This window comes from Galeopterus variegatus, unplaced genomic scaffold (assembly GCF_000696425.1).
Source record: "Galeopterus variegatus unplaced genomic scaffold, G_variegatus-3.0.2 Scaffold1770, whole genome shotgun sequence".
In the NCBI taxonomy this organism is placed as follows: Eukaryota; Metazoa; Chordata; class Mammalia; order Dermoptera; family Cynocephalidae; genus Galeopterus; species Galeopterus variegatus.
In genome coordinates, this window is record NW_007727881.1 from 79,024 (window position 1) to 102,615 (window position 23,592).

At 37.7% G+C, this 23,592-nt stretch overlaps 1 protein-coding gene across 1 annotated transcript in view; it reads right to left on the bottom strand.

The window, feature by feature from the left end:
• Nucleotides 1-10,536: 10,536 nt before the first annotated feature.
• The window catches only part of ATIC (5-aminoimidazole-4-carboxamide ribonucleotide formyltransferase/IMP cyclohydrolase), a 27,190-nt gene continuing 14,134 nt past the window's right edge, over nt 10,537-23,592 (bottom strand). The window contains exons 8-15 of the mRNA XM_008578832.1: nt 22,854-22,961; nt 21,982-22,067; nt 20,782-20,871; nt 18,402-18,530; nt 15,332-15,424; nt 13,464-13,646; nt 11,694-11,849; nt 10,537-10,759 (exon numbers count right to left, since the gene is read on the bottom strand). Of these exons, the coding sequence (XP_008577054.1) occupies nt 10,640-10,759; nt 11,694-11,849; nt 13,464-13,646; nt 15,332-15,424; nt 18,402-18,530; nt 20,782-20,871; nt 21,982-22,067; nt 22,854-22,961 (965 nt within the window). The 3' untranslated portion in view covers nt 10,537-10,639. The remainder of the gene's footprint in view (nt 10,760-11,693; nt 11,850-13,463; nt 13,647-15,331; nt 15,425-18,401; nt 18,531-20,781; nt 20,872-21,981; nt 22,068-22,853; nt 22,962-23,592) is intronic.

Consider the following 23,592-nt stretch of genomic DNA (forward strand, 5'->3'; position numbering starts at 1 on the left):
TGCAAGGAAAATAAAAAATGACTGAGATGTTAAAACTACTTGAATAGTATTGTATAGAATTGTTTTGTCTTTGGGAATCTCCATGTTATAATAACCTCAATCCAACTGGTCTTAATTCATGTCAGCTGACACTTTCAGCATGCCTTGATAAACTCCCAGCTAAACAAAGTTTGCTTACTCCTGATCTGCAAAGGTCATCTCCTTTTCAATTTAACATTGGGGAAACAAAATTTGGGGATTAAATCTAACATTCAGAATAGTAATAGTGGCACTAGAAATAGTTGATTATTAATTAGTGAAAGATGAGTGGTTCACAATATGCAAGACGTGGAAAGCACTTTTTAATACAGTACTGTGCAATGAAAGGCAGTATTTCAGTAAATACTTAGCAAGGAATATTAAAACAAATACAGAAAGAGATTTACTCAAGGTTCATTTATTAAAAAAAAAATACTACCTCACATTTCAATTGATTTACACTTTATAAAATGCTTTGACATTTAGCAACTCATTTAGGGGAGGTTTTATAGAGAATACAGCTCTGTATGAGTTTTCCTTAGCAAAACACAGACCCAGACCCTGGGCTTCTATGGAGAGAGAATATGACTAATACCAACCTACACACAGTGCAGTGGGAAATCCCACTGAATCCCACTTTCCGAGAGAAAACAAGCTGGTACCTCCGTCTTCATAGATGAGGTGGTAAAGCAGGCACCTAGGCTTGATCTTGCTCAAAGGTTTTTACATTTAAAAACATCAAGAACAGCTTTGGGTTGAGACTGTTTATACCTGATTACAAGCATAAAATATTTTCTCTAAAATGCAGTTTAAGTAAATATTAATTAAATGGCTAGCAAGCCCTTTTGAGGACTTTAATGCTGAAATGTAAAAACCGCAAGCTCCACAGTTAAGATAAAAAAAATTACCACCTCTTCCAGAATGTCTCCTGGATGCTCAAAAGCAGTATGCTAAACTTACAAATCAAACTCCCAGAAGAAATTAAACAAACTTAAATGACCCTTTCTATTTTGCTATCACAAAGCAAGAATGGTAAAACTTTCCTTTTTACCAAACGTTTCTCAGCAAAATCATTCAAACATGAGAACCAAGTATTTTCCAAAGGGTTGTACATTTTTACTGATACATGTAACTGCTTCCCCTGAACACGGCCAGATTAAAGCAGTATAATTAAAATACTAATATGGATTTAGGCAAGAAACTGACAATTCAAGAATAATCGTAACACTAGTAAATATTATCAGACTTTAAAAAGAAAAATCATAGTTTTGAAGTTTTACCTTGCCTTGCTGCACTCAATTTGTAATGAAATTTATTGTTGTGTATTTATATTGTTTTCAGCTCTAATGACCTAAGTGAATTATGCGAATTAGCCTGTATAATAATATCACTTATAAGCCTGTAAGGCACAGTTTCTATGGAGGTGAATAAAGAAATGATCAGGTGGAGATTACAAGTATAGAAAATGACTTTTCTATTTAATTATATTTCCATTGAAAATTCCGTTCCATTTCTAGTTGTATGAAATGCATTAAAGTGATTAAGAAACATCACATCAGCACATTTAAGTGTTGAAATTGCTTCCTATTCAGTGAGTTGCCGTTACTGTGGTAGGGAAAGTAGCAGGCTACAATTTAAAAATCCTATTTTCAGGATTTACAGTTCAACTATTAAAAGAAAAAAGACAAAAGATTGCTGTTGGGACTTCTCATGTTTTGAAAAATTTAAAGACTACCATTAAGGCTGATAAAACAAGGATGAAGATGACCTTGCACAAGCAAAGAAAGGTCTTTTTCAAGAGTGTATGTCACGTGTATTTGGAGCACAAGTTATTTTCATTACTACATCGTGCCACTTCACATCCTCTCTTAAATAAAAGATTCAATTTGAATTGCAAACAAAAATCTACAAAAAATAAAAGAGCAAGAGAAATGGTGCTTTAGCTGAAAGCCCCAAATGGGAAATACCTTTTTTAACACTGCTCAGTAGAGTCAGGTATAAGATACTAAGGCATGTTTTACATTTCCTTGAATTCCTTTTTACTTTTTAGAAACATGTAGGTTTTGGGCCGGCCCCGTGGCGCACTCGGGAGAGTGCAGCGCTTGGGTGCGCAGCGGCGCTCCCACCGCAGGTTCGGATCCTGTATAGGGATGGCCGGTGCACTTGCTGGCTGAGCGCAGTGCGGGCGACACCAAGCCAAGGGTTGCAATCCCCTTACTGGTCACAAAAAAAAAAAAAAAAAAAAAGAAAAGAAACATGTAGGTTTTAACAGTCTCAGGAGTCAAATTTATCTCTAAAATAGCTCTTGGATGCAGCCCCCAAAGTCTTGGAATTAGCACTGGTTGGGGGCTGTGAGAGACAGCCAGCCTGTGGTGACAGTCTCATCCTGTGCTGACTGGGCTGGAGTCACCTGCCTTGCAGGCTGCCCACCGTGACAAAACACATTTTCCCTCAGGTAAAACACATTGAAGGCCAAGTATTCTCCCAGTGAGCTCTTTGTATCATGGTACTTTGGAAACTACCCTTTCATTCCAGAAGGAAGCACTGCTTTTGCCAGGAGACTGCTGGACCAGACTTTACAATAAAACCTGCCAATTGCTGTAATTCAGCATATTAAGATACTGACCCAAGCAATGAAAAGTTATTTTTGACTCAAAAACATGCCACTTTGGTGGAGGAATTGGAACCCTCATTCATTGCCATGCAAGTGTAAAAAAGTGCAGCTGTTGTGGGAAAGTATGGTGGCTCCTTGAAAAGTTCAACATATGACTTCACAAGTCCACTCCACTCCTAGAAAACTGAAAACATACATTCACACAAAAACTTGTGCGCAAATGTTTATAGCGTCATCATTCATAATAGCCCCAAAGCGGAAACAACCTAAATGTCCATCAACTGATGAATGCACAAGCAAAATGTGGTGTATCGATATGATGGAGTAATATTTGACTATAAAAAGAAATAAAGTACTGATACATGCTGCAACAAAACCTTCAAAACATTATGCTAAGTAAAAGAAGCCAGACACAAAAGGCGCATATTATGCGATCACATTTAGGTGGAATGTCCAGAATAAGCAAATCCACAGAGACAGAAAGCAGACTCGTGGTTGCACAGGGCTGGGGAGCAGAGAGAATGGGGAGAGATGGCTAACAGGCATAGGGTTTTTGGGGGTTGATAAATGTCAGGGAACTAGACAGGGGTGATGGCTGCACGACTTTTTGAATATACTTAAAACCACTGAATCGTACACTTTAAAATGATTACAATTGTGAATTTTACGTTATGTAAATTTTATCTTGCAAAAAAGAATGCTACTTTAGTTACAGAGTCTCTTTAATATCCATTTGCCTATTGGTAAGAAGTGAGGTGTGGGGAAACAGAGTAGATGAAAGGTCAAAGGGACTCAGAAACTTTTTGGCTATCATTTTGGAAACTGAAATAAACTCATCCATAAATATTCACTTAGTCGTTTTCATAGTAATTTTCATACATTAATATTATCTTCCACTACTTCCCATTCTTCCATATACACAAAACCATTATGGAAATAACTAGCATTTTCCCCCAAAATGATGTATCATGTCCCAGGTGCTGTCCTAAGTGCCCTTAATATTTTGTCTCATTTACTCTTCAGAGCAACCCTGAGAGGTGAGTATTGCTATCATTCATTACACAAATAGAAAGTAAGAGAAAGGCTAAATGGATCTGGTAACTTCACATGGCTTGTAAGTAGCAGAGTTGGGACTTGAACCTGACAGACTAGCTCCAGGGCTCAAGCTTTCAATTGGAAGCTGTTCAGCCTCTTTGAGGAGTGAATTCATCCTCATTTTATATTAGGAACAAACTTCAAGGGTTAAGGTGTGTGCCAAAGGTCATCCAGCCTCCAAGTGGCAAAGCTAGGTAGCAATTATGATAAAAGTCACAAAGATGTTTACTCAGGGGGAAAGATGGGATCATGCTCAAGAACAGAACTATGGGGAGTTGCTGGTAAAACTCCATTGCTTGACGTGGTTGGTGGTGACACAGGTATTTATTTAAAAATTATTCTTTAAACTTCATGCACTTTTCCATATGCATGATTTGTTTCAATATCTTTTTAAAGATAAGCTTGTGTCTAGCACAGTGTTTAGCAAAAATAAGGTTTAATTAAAAGTGTCCAAGAACAGAAGGCACTGGGAGCTTAAAGACATGCATGTTTTTGTGTTCTGAGGAAGAGACACAGACTGGGCTTTAGAAAGAAGGTGCCCCTGGAGAGAAGCAGGTGTCAAAGGTCAAGGAAACAGGAGGCTGATGTAGTGCACCTCCAATGGACTGGGCTCACAAATAAATAAGCGGCTAGTTCTTTCCTCTCTGTGCCACAGACGCTTCCCCAATTTACAAACACTCTTTATTGATCCATATGTTTTATATTATGGGTCTTCTGCTCTTCCATATCACTGACATAACAGATTAAAAATCATTATGCATTTCATTTAAGCACAACTGAAAACCCCAGTCTTGAGGTTTTGAATGTTTTAATGGCATTAGGAAGAGACTGTGTTAATAGGGTTCCAGTTCCAGACCTTCTCAAAGTGCTGAACTTCCTTGGCTACTGGCTACCACCACCAAGATTGATCTAAGTACATGTAATGGAAAAGAGTAAGTCTCAGAGCACAATCTGAGGAACCCAGGGAATGAGCTGGTGCTGTTTTCAATGGGTGTGTGAAGGCTGGTGGCTTTAGCCTAAGGTGGGACACAACTTGACAGGACAGTGGGAGGGTAAGAAGAGACAGTAACTGTTGAAAGCCCTACCCTGAGTTGCTTTGTGGAGTGAAGACTGACACAGGGTTTTTGCTGCTTGGAGTGCTCCTCACCAGCACTCTTCAGACCTTCTGCTCCTGAACTGCTTGGGGCTGAGAGGGATTGCATGGGCAGGTCTGCCTCAAGCACTGCCTGCCAGAGTAGCCAATACTTGTGGGGGAAAATGAGCTCACAGGACAACACACCAAAACATTTGAGAAAAAAGATTTTAAAAAACAAATCATATACTGATTGATTACGGATTTCACCAGAATTAGAAACAGTAAAACAGAGCTAGAAAGGAGATAACAATGCAAAAAAAAAAAAAAAAAAAAAAAAACCCAGAAATATTAGATGTGAAAAATATAACTCCTAAAATAAAGGGATCAATAGATAGGACAAACAGCAGAATGGGTACAACACAGGAATTAATTAATAAGAAACCTCCTGGAGGGACAAAGGAAAGAAAAAATATAAAAGAAAAACTAAAAGATATGGAAATTGTATTAGATGGAAGAGAGGAAATATTAGCAGAAGTAACAGGGGGAAATTTCCTAGAATGAAATAAAGGACCTCTGATGGAAGGGCCCACTGAGTGCCAACCAAGAAAGAGAAATAAGGAAAAAATCCACACCTGCACACTTTGTAGAGGGCTTGAAAATATCAAGGGGAAAATTAGATAAATTTTCTGCCAAGGAACAAGAACCAGATTGGCAACATATTTTACATACAACAATGAATGCAACACACAAAAAATGGAGTGGTACTTTCAAAGTATTGAGGAACTTAGAACCCAGAATTTTAAGTGTAGCTAAAATGAATTCAAATATATAGCCATGATAAAAATATTCTTAGACATACAAGGTCTTAGAAAGTTTGCCACCCAGACACTATATAGTTTATATAACAAGAAAGAGAAACCCAAGAGATACTGCAAGAGATATGTGAAATAAAAGTAAACAGAAATAAAAGTAAAAACGTTTAGTCTTTAATCTAAAAAGGTAAAAGAAAATGTAGCTCCAAGTCTAGGAATCAACATGATGGGAGTTTGGGGACATGCAAGGTGTGTGAAACAGGATGGAAATTCTTACTGGAGGGAAATAGAGCTGTCAATCCAAAACAATTGTAAGAAAGGGATAAAAACTGGGCCAAACTCTATAGGATAGTAGAAAACAGGGTCTGAATGTATCAATGACTGAAATGAATATAAATGACTGAATGCAAAGGCAAAGGCTGACAAAGTGCATTTAAAAAAAAATTACCAAAACAATCAACAGTAACTTTAAACACGTGTGCATATTTTAACCCTCAAATATGTATGAAGCAAACATTTATAAACCTGCAGAAACTGGAAAACTCATTCTCATGGAGGGAGGTTTCAACACGTCTTTCTGAGTTACTCATCAAACTAAAAAAAAAAAAAATCGTGTATCTACAGCTGCCAATTTATGAGAAACAAGGGAGCAGAGGCACAAACTAAATAACATCACAGGAACACAACAGCAAAACCCAGAATGTGGGAAACTCCACGGGACCAAAAAATCTGGTGTCTTCAATTGACTGCAAAAACAAATGTAAAAAGGAACCAACTATTTAAGAGACTTGAGACATACCAATCGAATGCAATGTGTGTATTACTAACAAACTGAAAAAAAAAAAAATGAGCCAATGTGAGAGATTTGAATGGTGACTGGATATTGGATATTAAAAACTATTGTTAATCTTTTTTAATGTGATAGCAGAATTGTGATTATATATTTTTTAAAAGACTTTTTATTTTCTAAGAGTTTTAGGTTTACAGAAAAAATTGTGAAGATAGGAGTTCTCATACACCTCATACCTAGTTTCCCCTTTTATTAACATCTTACGTTAGCATGATATATCTGTCACAATTAATGAACCAGCATTGATACATGTTAGCTAAACTACATACTTTATTCCCTTAGTCTTTACCTAATGTCCTTTTTCTGTTCCGGGATGCCATCCAGGACACCACATTACATTTAGTCATCATGTCTCCTTAGGCTTCTCTACACTGTGACAGTTTCTCAGACTTCCCTTGTCTGATGAACTTGAAAGTAGTAAGGTATTTTGTATAGCCCCTCCAGCTAGGATTTGTCTGGTGTTTTTCCCATGATTAAACTGGGGTTGTAGGTTTCGGGAAAGACCAAAGAGGGGCAGTGCCATCCCATTTTGCGGCACATCCTACCACATGACAGCACTGTTGATGCTGACCATGATCACCTGGCTGAGGTAGTTTGTCAGGTTTCTCCCCTGTAAACTTACTCTTTTATCCCATTCTCTATACTGTACTCTTAAGTCACTGTGTACAGCCCACATTTAAGGGGTAGGGAGTTATGCCCACCTTAAAGGAGGAGAATTATGTAAATTATAATTTTTGTGCATGGGAGATTTGTATACTCTCCATTTATTCATTGTTTATGCATATCAGCATGAAGTCACAGGTATTTTATGCTTTGGGTTATAACACTACATTATCATGTTGCTCAAATTGTTCCAGGTTTGACCATTGGGAGCTTTCAGTTGGCTCCTATGTCCTTTAACATACCCCCAATGTGTGAGCAGCTGTTGGTTTTTTTTTTTTTTTTTTTTTTTTTTTTAAGCACTTCCTTACCTTCTGGCACTTTAAGGGGCTCCAGCATCTTGTCTTGTATATTTCCTTCCCCAGTCCTGGAGTAAGCTATTTCTCTTAGGATACCTGGATCCTTTTATTGGAGAATGTATTAGAAATCAAGATCTTGGCTCTAGGTGTGATGGGATATCATTGCTTCCAGGCCCTCTCAGCTGGGAGATGTGGTTATGCACTTCAAAGACTAGAAATACTCCTTTAAAAAAGGTATGTTTTTTAAAGTTACTGTTAGATTAACAGAATGAAATATTTTCAGATGAAGTACCCAGAATTTGCTTCAAAATTACCAGTGTTGAGGAGTGGGAAGTGGGGAAATAGTATTGACAAAACCAGAGTGGTCATGGGTTACTTATTACAGTCGGATGACAGGTACGTAATTTGACTATTTTCATTGTATGTCTATTCCAAAATTCCCATGGTAGAGAACTTCTAGAAATTTAGACTACTACTCATAACTATACGCCAACAATTTTGAAAACCTAGACAAAATGGTCAAATTTCTGGGAGCAGGGAGGGGGAGATACTTTGTTAGAACTTACTTAGAAGGAAATAAAAATCTATATAAAAAATGGAAGCAGTGGTTACAAATATTCCTATATTCATTGGAATTTCTGATCTACTAATGGCAGAGTAGACTGCATTGGACTGGCCCTCCTGCATATAATAATTATGAACTCTGGACAAAAGTATTCAAAAGTCTCTTTGAAGGCACTGAGAGCAACCAAGCTGGTAGAAACCAGAGGGAAATAACTCTCAAACAGGAAAAGGTGGATATGTCAATTCTCCATAAATTGATCTACATATTCAATGCAGTTCCAACCAAAATCCCAATAGAACTTTTGTAGAAATGGATTAGCTGAATCAAAAATTTACATGGAAATGCCAAGGACCTGGAACCACCAAAACAATCTTTAAAAAGAACAAAGTTGAAGAACTCACACTACCTGATTTCAAAATTTACTACTATAAAGCTACAAGAATCAAGACAGTGTGGTACTGGCATCAGACAAATATATCAATGGAACAGAACAAGGTCCAGAAACAGACCCACACATTATAAGGTCAAGCGAGGGAACAAGGCAACCCACAGGGGGAGTTTTTTCAAGAAATGAAACTGCAACAACTGGATAAATATACAGGAAGAAAATGAACTTGACCCACACATCACACTAAGAGTGAAGCAGATAACCAACCTAACTGTAAAAGTGAAAACTATAAAATGTCTAGGAAAACATGAGAAAATCTTCATAACCTTTGGGTAGGTAGGCAAAAATTGCTAGTTTTTAGGAATACACAAACATGTAAAGATGAACATGGATTCAGAATGAGGTTATCTTGGAGCAGACCCCAAGATGGGAAGGTGTGGGGAAGTTGGGGTTACCAAATGGTTAGATGTTACCGTCCATTCTAGCTTTTGTTTTTGGAGATGGCTTTTGTTTTTAAGTATGTAAAAAGATGTTCCTTTTACATACTTAAAACATATGCATAGATCAGTTTAAGAATTAAGGAATGTGACTATTCCAATGCCACATGCTCAAGGTCCAAAACAGTATATGTCTTTTCAATCCTTTTTGAATTTTTTATTAACTAAGCATGCTTACACATTCTTAAGAATGGTACTACAAAGCATCGCAATTAGCTATAAATACTGTTGTCCAAATTTTCAAGTTAATCTAGTCTCTAATCCCTATTTTTACATTTGCAGAAAAGAAGACTCTGTGAGAGCTGAAATGTCACCATTACAACCCAATACAGAGGCACACTATGTATGGTTGGTGAAATCTCACGTGTAAGTTTAGTGAGACCATATAGTGTTAAATAGAGCAAAATTGTTCCACTTATTATACCCTTAATGTTTAACCTTTGGTCAAGCTAAAGAACAATCAATAATTTGGGAGAGACAGAATGCATACGTAACAATTTATAAGCCAAAATCTCCATTAGTTGTTTGTTGTTACGTAAGAAATTACCCCCAAATTTTGTGGCTTACAAGAATATGTATCCCTCTGTATCTTTGGAATTCATGACAAGCTCCTTTGGGCAGTTTTGGCTCAGGTCTCTCAAGGGATTGAAGCCAGGTGTTGCCTGGAACTGGAGCTGGAGGACTCACTTCCAAGCTGGTTCACTCATGTGGCTGGCAGGTAACGTAAACAACATGGTTTCTCTCCTGCAGAGGGCTGTTTAAATGCCTTACAACATGGCCTTGGCTTACACTGGTGCAAACAACCCAAGAAACTAAGGCTGCAGTTGCAATGTCTAAGGACCTAGCCTCAGATGTCACACATTTTTCCTGTAGTGTTTTACTGATCACACAAGTCAGTTTTGTTTCAGTGTGGAAGGGTAGTATGCAAGGGTTGGGAGATGAGCCAATATACAGATGACACGGAAGGATGATCTTTAAAAAAACTTCAGAAATTTTTATCTAGGGAGGGGGCAGGTTAAAGACATGGGAAGAGGGTAGGACTCATCTGTTGAGATGAACAATGCAAAGCTTTTAGCTTACCACAAGTGTCATACATAAGAACAGTCAGGACCATGCGAACAGGGCTCAGAAATGCACAGTTATGTCCTGTCTGATCCAGTGAGGCACTGATCTCCCACTGTACCCACTTCCAGTGGTAACCGAGGCCATTTCTGGGCACCAAACATTGATTATATTTTCTGTGCAGATCCAGGGAGACCTAGGACTGCTGAAATTATGGGAAACATTTCACTTAACACAGAGGAAAGTATGCATTAGTGTTATCTATGGGGGGGTCAACAAGATGTAAACCCCCTCTAAGGGGCCAGTTCATGGATGATAATCTGCTATTTGTTAAGAAAAAGGACAACCAAGCTTTTCAGATTTGTGATTAAAAGAAACTCTGCATGAGAAGAATCCTCTACGAGGAAACTTGAGCTCTAGGATGCTTGTGCCATCTACACTGGCTGCTTGGTTTCTTGCGCTTACTTGTGGATTTTTGTGTTTCACACAGGTAATGCTGTGGGGTGCTCTTGTACCCCTCTCACACTAACATTCACATATCATGTGTCAGTCTAAAGAGCCTGTATCTTCAAGGCAAAACACAACCGCCAAACACTATGGATCCAATTACCAAGACGTAATGTCTTTATTTTTTTAAGTTTCTAAATTTCACACATGATTGTTCACTTACATACAAGCAAACCATAAAATAATGTGTGATAAAATCAGTGGTGGAACAGCCGAAGGTTTGTATGGGCGAGTATTATTCCCAGCTCATCGCAAGCCTCAATCACAACTTCGTCTGCAGCAGAGCCTGAGGGAGCAGCAATGTACGCCACGCCACTCTGAAGGAAAAATAGATATTGATTTTTAGGACACAACTTTATGTAAAAACCTGCAAAAATCAGAATCCCCCTCTAATAAAAGCATAAGCCAACAATGATTTGCTCAGTCAAAAAGGCAAAATAACAAAATTTGGGTTATCCATGCATCAAATGAAGAGGTCAAATAATCTTCTAAATATTACTGATCTGTATCATATTGCCACAGCTTTGATATACATTATCTCAAAGAACCTTACAAAGCAGAAGCAGGATTTTTGAATGGTTTCTACATGACACTCCATCCTATGCGAATACCCACCTATGGAGTATACTAACATTTATAAAGCAAATGTATTTCACAGGGCCTAGCTTTCAAAGCCCTGTAGTTTCAGGTTTAGCCTAACTTTTAAAAATTACACATAGAAATGTTAAGCTTGCAAGACAGGAAACTTTCCCCAGGGTAAAGTCTCTGTTGTAGATAAAGAATTGTAACACAGCAAAGTTGTTGGCTCAAGGACAGATGCCCTTGGAGCAGGTTAACCTAAAGTTACTTGATTGTTATGTAAAAATACTAAGGAAATTGCTGTAGGAAAAGACAGTATTTGCTAAGAACAAGCTTTTGTTGGTGGATCGAATTAATGTTTTGCAAATTGCATTATGGAATGTCACCTTGTTATTTCACTGATGCTACCAGCTTCTATTATTAAACTATATTTAGCCATAACTCCACCTATATTCCTTTTCTGTAACCTCCTGCCCTGGAAAATAAATACTGGGAGAAGACCCCAGTCTGGTGTTATTTTTCCAAGGAGGAATGCCTCTCTCACTTGAGGGTTCCTGGAAAATTAACCCCTTCAGAGCTTCTCACTGCTCAGAAAAAATGGGCTTTGAGTAATCCTTTGCGTCTCTGTCACCCCAAGTGAGGCAAAGTGACACCCACCAATTCCATACTTACCCTTTTGGCCCTGTCTACATTATCCCTGAAAGGGAAGAAGGCATCGGAGCTGACAGAAACTTCACTTAGCCTGTCAATCCATTCCTTCTTCTCTGCCTCAGTTAGTAGTTCAGGGACTTCCTCAAACAGAGCCTTCCACTTTATCAAATCTTCACCCTAAGGAGGTAGTGGTGGAGGAGGGAGGTTAGGCTAGCACCATATTTAGTTCTACCTGATGCAATCACAATTAGGTCTTAATTGTAAATAATGACTCTTAGTTACATCCAATTTCATATTTCTAGAATCTCTGATGCTTTTTAAAATATTCTCATTATGGAAGAAAAGTGATTCTAAGTTTACCAAATAGAGACTATATCATTTTACTTTCTAAATTATTTTATTCCAAATATAATTAGTTCTTGAATCTCTAAGTTAAATCTACTATTTATATCCCTGTAACAGAACAAGAAAATAGAAAACCGTATTCCACAGGATTTTCAAAGGGATCCTCCATTCCCAACTTAGGCACCAGATGACAATGGGCATTCTAGAAATTTACGCAATTTGTCTCGAATACAAAAAAAGTCAGTTGTAGACAAATCAAAATATGATTTATAGTATTTGCTACGGTGTGAATGTGTCCCCTCTAAAATTTATGTTGAAACTTACTCCCCAATGACACAGTATTAAGAGATGGGGCCTTTAGGAGGTGTTTTGCCTCATGAATGGATTGGTGACTTGTATTTCGCCCATTCTGTCCCTACGCCCTAGGAGGACATAGCATTCGTGCCCTTGAGAGGATGCAGCAACAAGGCACTGTTTCAAAGGACAGATTAGCCCTCACCAGACATCAAACCTGCCAGAATTTTGGACTTCCCAGCCTCCAGAACTGCGGGAAATAAATTTCTATTGTTTATATATTTCCCAGCCTGTGGTATTCTGTTATGGCAGCACAAACGGCCTGAGATGGGTATTCATACTAAAAAAGGTGCTTCCATTTTGGGTGCTGTTTTGGCTTTAACCTACTTTTATTCTTGTTCACATATAAAGACTCTTCCTGAACTGTTAGCAGGGGTTTGTTGGGTAATATCAAACAGAAAAATCCAAGTATTAAAGTAAAAAAGAAAAGATGCTTCAAGTACATCACTGTGCGGCCCACTCTCTTATGACACTTATGTTGTTCCTGAATGGACAGCCCTGGGTGGTCAATTCGTAAAAGACCACTCACTTTCTGATCACCAGACCCCTCTGTTTTCCATCCAGTTCTCATTAGCACTTGCTATATCCAGAAACTGTCTTTCAGCAAGCTACTGATTCTTGCAATTTTAATGCTCCCACATATCTTATTCAAAACGGAAGACGTTAGAGAACATGAAATGTAACAGAATATGTATCAAGTTGTTAATGGTCCTGCAGAAAATATGGTGAAAGAAGAGAGGCACTGGAGACCTGCTATCAGGTAATTTGTACAGTAGTGTAGAATACACACCTATCATGCCATGAGCATCATGCCTGACACTGTGAGATGCCTCAGAATAGGAGAAAACCAGTCTTTGTCATCAAAAACTTATCCTCAACAGGGGAAGTACAAGTACACAAAACTAAACATGGTTATACCTTAAAAAGACAGAGAAGGTTTGTGCTTTCAGAAAGGGATAAAAAACAATTCAGAAATACAGAATTCCAAGAAAAATAGCTCTTTCTCTCTGCAGTGATTAAGTTCAAGTCTGTTGTACATAAAAGGGTGAAAATATAAACACAGCCCGCCCAGAACGCACGCAAGCCTTTTACCTCGCCGATGGTTCCAGTCACATACTGATCGATGGCATTGGAGATTTCTGCTCTCTTCACTCCTGTTTTAAACTTCATCGAAAGCACTTGTGGATGGTGTCTGAGCCACCAGTAGTTTGCCTTGTCTCCTGCAAGTCGTGTGCAGTGTATCCTAGACTGCTGTCCTGCTCCAATGCCGATAACCTGACGAATGTGGACATTAAAATGAATCGCTCTTCCAATGACACATTCTTCTTAAAAAGCCAAGGATTAAAGTGCACAGTCCCCAAATCTATCTATTAACTTTGTAAAATCTGTCTATTAAATGGCCTAATCACCTTCCAAAGGCCCCATCTCCTAATACTGTTTCACTGGGGAGTAAGAGGTTTATAAACTACTACTTATACCTTTTACCTCTCTTCAGTCATATTTGACATATGACTTTCTGGAAGTTTCTAGAATGCAAAATAATATTGTTGATGACTTGGGGGTAGGGGAAGAGCATGAAGACAACTACGGTTATTTAAAAGTCTGTGTTTGCACCAGTTTGTAACTTACAGTTAAAATACCAGATCACAGAAATTGACATAATAAGGATCTGACAAGGGTATCCTATAAAGTATTCTAGAACATTTATAGGAACCCTTGTATCCTATAAAAATTCTACCAGATACAAATCTTCCTTCCTTCCTCTACTTCAATGGGTTGAATTCTAAGCACCAATGACTTTAACGCACAGGTATGTCTTCTGGTTTTAGTTTCTGTAATGAACACCTCCTCAGTGGTCTGCCCAATGGTCCATCTCTTTTTGGGCACTGCTGCTGGCAACTCTGCCAGTTACAAAAGGATAAAACAGACCATGAACAGACGTGCAGCATGCTCCTCCTGGACATCAATAGTGAAGTATCTGTTCTACATGGCCTTACTGGGACTTACTAGAACCTAAGCCCAAGGAGACCAGACCCACAATCTCCCAGGACTTTGTTACTAGAGCCTGGCAATCTTAATAGATGGTGATCACTAAAATTTGGAAAGGGTCTTCTGGGTCACATGCTAAATAATACACCCCATCCCCTTCCAATTATGGGCCAAAAAATTTAACAAATGCCAAGAGATGAGTTCAAGACGCTGTGAGAAGAGCTCCTAATGCTGCTGAGGCTGTAGCAAAACCAAGTTCACCCCAGAGTCAGGAAAGACCTTCACAATGAACCAGCTCAATCTTGCACGCTGTGGTTCGGTACACTAGGAAAGAAGTTAACCAGCTTATTTAACATCACATAGTAAGAAATGTTCAATATCTTGACTGCCGCAGTGGTCATACAATGGGCAGTATTCATACAACTTGTGAATACTGGCCATGCTATATATTTTAAAAGGGTGAATTTTACTGTATACAAATTATGCCTCAATAAACCTGATTATAAAAGGTCAAGTTAACTCCTAGTCTAGCAGTCTTTCTACTCAACAGATTCTTGACAAGACGACAAAAGAAATCTATGTGAAAATACCCTGCAAGCTGCAAAAATATAGGCTTTTAGGTAGCAGAACTATTTCTTAAATCCTCTTCACTGGAAATACTACCAACTGGGGGAAGGGAGAGTGAATAAACCACTTTTGTGACAGCTATTAGAGTCCCACTAATCCAAACTGTGCCAACTCATTCTAAGCAAGAGGCAATCTAATTTTAGTCCTTGGTTCCATAGCCTCTTTCTAATCATCATTAGTTTTAATAGTCCACCAAGGGGCTGAGTAAATACTGACAAACCCAGAAGAGAAAAACTTGGCAAATGTTCCCTTTCAAGCTGTCCAAATACCCGAGGCAGATGGATTTTTGAATATCATTTTGTAAAACAACAGTCCCCCTGAGCTGAGTGTGACAGCCTGGTTACCTGCCCATTCTTGGCATAGCACACTGAGTTAGACTGAGTATACTTGACAGCAATGGTGGCCACAATGAGGTCTCGGAGGGCAGATTCCGGCAACTGAAACAAACACAGAATGGTAAATCTCATCAGGCTTTTAAAACTTCATTTAACTTTAAGCTTCTTACATGCTATTTAATGCAGCAGACCTATAATGTAATTATATCTCTTGATGATGGAGTCAAGTTAACTGTTTATGCTACATACCACCCTGTTTTACTGAAAGGGTCAAATATTTAACATATTTGTGGTGGAACTTAAAATATTTCTAATGCATCATAGACTCAAATTAATGCCATTTTGCAACAACTTGGGGTTAAACCCATGTATATTACCCAGATATGAAATACCATACCCACTGCAAAACTGCCAAATAGTATTTTCTCGACCAGGGTACCTTTAAATATCTGGACACCGGATAAAATTTATGTTCAGAAACAACAACGAGAATAATTCTCATGGACATTACAAACCACTGCGATGCACACACACAGCTAAGATTGTACAGGAAAAATCAAATTAGGATCATTTGCTCCTTTGTTTAGAACATTCTAAGCAGAAACTACTCAAAAATGCATTGTGAACTACTAGTCCAAATAGAACAACAAATACAATAGCCAAAAATGTCATTATCTTTAATATAAAGAGTGGATACAAACTGAAAAGAAGGATAATTATCCCTATCAGTCTGTTAAGTGGACAAAGGATATTAGCTGCAGCTAACTGATAAATTAGCTAACTGAAAAATTAATACATTTAACCTCATCAAAATTAAAAACTTCTACTCTGTGAAAGACACCTTGTTAAGGGAAGAAAAGATAAGCTACAGACTGGGAGAAAATATCTGCAAACCACATGCTCCCAACAAAGAACTAGCACCTAAAACACGGTGAGAAACTCTCAAAACTCAGGCACAAAATCCCAAACGATTAATTAGAAGATGGGCAAAAGATAAGAAGAGACATTTTACCAAAAGGATATACAGATGGCAAATAAGCACAAGAAAAAATGTTCAACATCACGGGCCATGAAAGAACGCAAATTAAATTAGAATCAGTGAGCTGTTGCTACACGATGCTACATACCTATCAGAATGTCTTCTAAAGAAAAAAAAGAGACACCACCAAAAGTGAGTAAAGATGCAGAAAAACTGAATTACTCAACTACTGGTGGTGGGGATGTAAAAGGTACAGCCACTCTGCGAAACAGTTTGGCAGTTTCCTAAAAAACTAAAAATAAGACTACCATACCACAAAGCATCAACAGTCCTGGGCATTTACCACAGAGAAATGAAAACACAAAAACCTGCACAAATGCACAATGAATGAAAATTACAAAAAGGAAGAAGAGATTAGTGGCTGCCCAAGGTTAAGGAGGGGGTGGAGGCAGCAGCAAAGTGACACTGGAAACCACTGCCATAATAACCCCCACAAATGCCTACATGTTTCCTTACTTCAAGGCACCATTAATTTTCAAAGATGAAAATGGAAGGAAATCCATTAAATCAGCAAACACAGATCACACCTTAATCAACATATGATTGTTAACACACAGAACTCTCCCGTTAAAGATTTTGAAGCTTATTTTCAGCAGCTCTACTAAAAGCCTCACGATTCAGGCTTCGGAACAAGCTGCAGCTCCTTACTCAGCTTCCAATTCTAAAGTGAATGGCCTGTGTTAAAGATTTTGAAGCTTATTTTCAGCAGCTCTACTTAAAGCCTCACGAGTCAGGCTTCGGAACAAGCTGCAGCTCCTTACTCAGCTTCCAATTCTAAAGTGAATGGCCTGTTAAGAGACCAATCCCCTTTCAGGAACCAACAAAAAGCTGGACACAGAGCTAATAAGATAGCCAGTGCTGATAGGTAAAGATCCCAGAGATAAAGGAAGTAGGAAAAATGAGCCTGGTAAGCTAAGCTTTTCCCTCAAGGCATTTTCTAAGCCACATGCAATAAACTAAGAGGCAAATAAGCTGAGCGCAGCCACTGGCAGTCTTACAGGACTCAGGGACAAAGATGGAATTCAGTGAACACTGGGGAAGAGGCATACTAGGAGACACCCAGGGCTTCAGCAGAGTCAGGGGGAAGCACAAAGAAGACTGAAGCCCAAATTCAAGTCAGCTCAGTCCTTGACAGGACGAAGACGATCTGCTCCACTTTATCTGCCTACCAGATACATGAGTTGACTCTCTCTGGAGGAAAAATAACTGTCCAGATCCTCGAAATCTCTAGGTTTTGATACCCAATGCCCAGCATTCAATCAAAAATACCTGGCAGAAGCTACAACCAGCAGACAGACCAGAAAACAATGGAGTGACACCTTCAACATACTGAAAAAAAAGTACAGCCAACTTTAGAACCAGAAAAAATATCCTTCAAAAATGAAGGCCTAATTAAGATATTTCAGAAAACAAATACCAGCTCATGCATTTCCTTATAGCGCAATCTTAGGCAAATCTCTTAACTGTTCCCTCTGCCACAATTTTGTGATCTTTATGACAGAGATGACAGTCACCCCCACAGTGTGCTCTGGGTATTAAAATCACCATTATCCTAGGAATGTGCCCCTCCTATAAGAAAGAGCACAAGGCAAAAACTTGTCTCAACACAAAAACATTGATCATGGAAATGGAACAACTGAAAATGGAAACAACCTAAACATCCATCATAGTACATCTACACATGGGTTTGCCACATGGCCTCTCAGATGAAGACGTGGGTCCACAGTTACTGACACAGAAACACATCTGTAGCCTAGTGCATGAAAAAAAGGCAAGTTACAGAAAAGAACTATAGAAGACATGATCCCATTTATGTATAATTTAGGATGCATCTCTATGTATGTACATATGCCCAGAAGCTTCTCATATTCATTTTTAATTCATTTTTTAAGCTCTCAGGCTTGACAACTCAAAGACGAGCTGGCCGTTTGCACTTTAAACAGTTCTAAATATGGGCCTTAATAAATGTTTTTGCTTATAAATATGGACAAGAGACCTACGAAAGTTACTAGCATTCAGTTCAGATTTTTTAATACTTACATCTTTATTCTTGGTAACAACATTGCTAAATAATGACCTGTCGATGACACCGTTATTTCTCTTCTGGCTTAAACGAAGACCGAAGAGAGTTCGAACTTCATTTTCATCTGGTTTGTAAGACTGGTCCATCTAAAATACAAATGTTCAAGTTATATATTCACATCCCTCAATTTTTAAATTTAACTTATGATTTCATTATAAGTACAGTTATATGTATTTTTTCTAATTTAAACATGAGAGAGGTCATTTCAGTGTGGGTATATAACACAATCGCCAGGCACCAATACTTTGCTCCAAAACTTTTTATAGGTTTTACAACCCTATAGCATTTTATAGGTTTACAACTTATACATAAAATATTAAAACCAGTGATTCCAGTGAACATATTTTGGTTACATTAACTAAATTATATGCTATATAGTTATTTTAGAAGGTCAGCAGATAAAACAGATTTGCTAATAAACAGACTGTGGCACAAAAGTTAAATTCTAATTTTCCTTTCTAAAAACCTACTACAAAATACCTAACTTTTGAATTAAAAGCTAAAAGGAAAAAAACAGGATTTGTAGTCCGTCTCTTTGGTATTTGGAAAGGATCATATGTCACTCGCTGCTATCTTTCGTCCCCAAATTTTGAACTAAAAAGATATTAAGACAGGATTAATCTGCAGTATGAACATTCTTTCCCTATGTATTTTTATAAACCTGACAATATTTTTTCATTTACCTATTGGGTAATCTTTGACTCAAAAAGTACTGATATCTGTAACTTATAAGCAAGCCCCCATAAATATTAGTTTTGCTTAATCTACATTTCCTTGAATCCTAAAATGTTCCTCTGTATTCTGTATTATAAAATTTCTAAAATCAGTATGACTGCCCACTAAGTGATGTCAAAAAAAACTTGTCCCTACCCAGGTAGAAAAATAAGTTGTTTCATTGCTGTAATCATGCATCCAAGTGCAAACTAAACCAAATTCTGAAATAAAGAAGATAAGCTCAGGTTTTGGAGAACATTTTCCATGATGCTACATGCAATGGCTAATGGCCATAAGTACTTAATACTCTTAAAAACATCAAAAAATACTTGCATAAGAAACTGAAGAATACAATGACAGCTAACTACATGGTTAAACTTGTTGTCAAGTGGCCTTCAACAGGAAAAAAGTATGTATATTTAATGCGGTATCTTCTTTCCTTGAAAAGCTATGGTGGACTTTAAAATTATTGATACCTTAATGATCAACGATATATACTTGACTTTATATGGAGTTGGGATTACACAGATGTTCTGCTATCAATAAATACTTCGTGAAAAACAGCATTATGAATTTTTACTTTCAATTCAAATAACTCTTTGCTTTATCAATGAGTCATCGATCTTAGATGATGGGCTGGTTTCCCTATCACAGAAGAGCTCTCAAAAATCAGTAAGGAAAAATCTTAACGACCTAGTAAAATAACAAAGAATACGGATGGACATTTCATAAAAAAGAGGTAAAAATACCATTAGTGTGAAAAGATATTCACCCCGTACATAATGAGAAATTAAAACTGCGATAAGACGGTATTTTCATCTATCTAACTACAAAGATGAAAAAGTTTAAGAACACAATGCTGGCAAGGTACTGGGAGACAGGCACCCTTACACATTTCCACTGAAACATGGAATTTGTCACACAACCTCTAAGAGGAGCAGTATCTATCAAAACTACCAATACACACAGTCTGTGACCCAGTCCTAATTTTAGTTTAAGAACACAATGCTGGCAAGGTACTGGGAGACAGGCACCCTTACACATTTCCACTGAAACATGGAATTTGTCACACAACCCCTAAGAGGAGCAGTATCTATCAAAACTACCAATACACACAGTCTGTGACCCAGTCCTAATTTCACTCCTAGGAATTTCCTAGGTGATTCACTGCAGGGGTGTGCAGTAGTTAAAGATCAGTGACCGGCTAGAGAAGTTAAGATACACATGGCAAATAAGCACATATTTGAATACAAGCAAATATTTGCTTTCAGGAGAGGTAAGTGAGAAATTAAAAATATTAGTTACTTCTAAAAATAGTAACCTTAGCAGAAGGGAAGGTTGGGAGACCTTTCATTTCATAACATTTAATACCTTTTGAATAGGTAGCCGTGTAAATCTATGTATTTTTTTTAATTAAAAAAATTAAAATTAAAGGTAAGAAAGTCATCCTCCCCTTTCTTTCAAAAATTAATATTCTTCTAAAAAATGCAGGATTAAGGATTAAGAAGCTGCAGTAAAGAGAGATAAATTAGAAGGGTGTCGGCATAAAGGCAAGATTAAACCTGGGGGAAAAAGACACAAAACAGAAGAGCAATTACTGTTTCAAACATGAATTGCACTAACCTGAAGGACACAGTAGTTTCCATTTTTCTTTTTAGAAAGTATTTTCAAGGCTTCTTCTTCATAACCAGGGGCAATAATACCATCAGACACCTGTAAATGTATTAAATATTAATTTCTATTTTTAAAAAGTCAGAGAAAACCTCTAAAGAATCTAGCAACAATTATCTGTTTTAAAGAATGCAGCAGCATTTTCTGGCTTCTACCTTCAACAGATAAAGCCAATACAATGCTTAGAAAAGACAGCTCTGTGTTAGAATATAGCTTTCGACAGCTGACCCTATCTTACTTGCTATCCTTTCAAAGTTTCTATTTGTTTCAGTTGTAACTAAGAGTATATGAATGATTCATTCCACTACACATACATCGAGAAGAATAATCATGTCCTACTATTTTCTTCACCAGGTGGTTGTGTGCACTATCAAGAACATGTTCCAGTCCTGGCTCTGCCAGTACCAGGTTAAACGACCCCCAGCAAGGCAAATTCCTCAACAGCATGACCAATTTAAGGAGATCGGATTACATCAGAGATGTACATCTTAAAACGAAAGACACAAATGTCATAGCCTTGCTATCCCATATAACATAGGGATGTCAGGGGTCACAGAAAGAATCCCTAAAGCAACTAAATATTGTCAGGCCATGTGCCCCTTCGTCTCTACCTATTTTTTCCCCTCCAAGCTCTTTGAGCTACCTTTTTTCTTTTCTTTCTGTCTCCCCACCACCAATGGGGAGACCCCCCCCTGTCTTTACTGTTATTTTGGTATTCAACCAATGGGGGTTAGTTTATTGAAGGAGTTTGTATTTTTTCCATTATGCAGTCTCTTTCACTGCAGACCTATGGAGGTTTACAGAAAGATTCATCATCACATCACCATCCAAGAAGGCAACCTCTGCTCTTTGGAAACAATAACTTTGGCATTAAGATAACAACTGCTAGAGAATTTAAGAAAATTAAGTATATAAACAAAACCTCTATCAAAACAGCCAAATATCCATTAAAATAATCATTCACTAAATCTCAAAATTAACAATTCAAAGACTCATGTTCTACATAAAATAGGAACATTCTAAATGATAAACTTAACTAATTTATAGATGTTGCAAATATAAATATTATAAGTTACGGTTTCAATGACCATTATGAACAAATAAAGCTTTACTTAATTATGCATGGATCAAGATACATGAATGTCCACTAACTTCTCTGGAGATAATTTTCGCAGTTGGTACATCACAAACATCAGATAATGCAACAAAATCACCAAATGAAGACATCCTATCAGCCCCTGTAAACAAAAATTAAAATGAGACATTTACCATGCATAGAAAAAGATAATGCTTTAAAAATCCCTATGTGATCATATAAAATCCATTTCCCTAAAACTAACCTTACAGTTTACATAAGATTTAAGTAACAAATCAACAGGTCATTTTTAACTGAAGTAATCAAGTAAGAAAGTATTCTTTAATTTTACCCTCTAGAGTAGCATTCGGCAAACTTTTTCTGTGAAGGGCCAGATAGTAAATATTTTTTAAGCTTTGTAGCCACATGGTCTCTATTCCAACTATTCAACTCTGTAGCTACAGTTCAAAATGAGCAACTGACAATACATAAGCTTTATTTACAAAAAAACGTGGCAAGCTGGATTCAGACCAAGGGCCACAGTTTTGCTCACCCTGGCAGTAGATGGTAAACTATGATATTAGGTTTCTCAATGACCTTCCATAAATATTACAGTAATACCCACAGGTTATTAAATATAAGAATTAGTTGGTTCTGAAATACATAAAATATAACACAGCTCTCACCAAATTTAATATAGTTAGAATAACCACACATTTTAGTCATACATTAAATACAAATGCACTCAATAGCCTAATTTGAAATTACCTGTACCAAATTCCAATTGTTTCCATTTATTACATTAAAATACTAATATATACTTTAATAAATTTATTCTGAAGCACTCATACAATCATTCTCAAGTATTAATAAAAACAAATTAAAGATAATTTAAAATCTTATAATGAAACAAAGGATACTATTTTATTCTATACCCTACTAGGCTGACCTCTTGCTCTTGCATATGCAGTTGATACGGGTGTAAGGGTTTTAAAGAGATCATAGACCATGCAGACTTTGGCCTCATCCTCACTGAGTGGAATTCCAGCAGCAGCACCTGGTATAGAAAATCATAAAATAATCTCAAGTTACTTGTTGACTCTTAAATAAAGACATTCTTCTTAACATCTAGTCTATGCAGCATATTTTCTAGTGCCTGTACCAAATTACATAAAAATCTATTTAGCCAGATAATTAAGCACCAAAAATATAGTTTTCAGAGGCCAGAGAGAATCTCCTCTCAGGCCTCTGTTTTCAGAGACACTGAAACCTGACAGCATCGGCCTGGCTTACTGGTTTACTTTACTACTGACTCTCGCACTCTCTGTCCCGACATTACACACCATTTATTTCTTCCCCAGTCACATTGCTTTAACATCCAATGAACACGTGAGACTAAATATGTGTTGGACTGTCAGCAGAAATGGTGATCTAGATAACTTAAGCTGTGAAATTAAAGACATAGAAGGGGCCGGCCCGGTGGCGCAATGGATAGTGCGCCGCTTGGGAAGCATGGTGGCGCTCCCGCCCGAGGGTTCGGATCCCACATACAGACCGGTTCCCCCTCACTGGCTGGGCGAGGCGCGGGAGCAACACCGAGGGTTGCGATCCCGTTGCCGGTACCCGGTCCGGTACGGGGGCAACACTGAGGGTTGTGATCCGTTGCCGGACACGGAAAAAGACAAAAA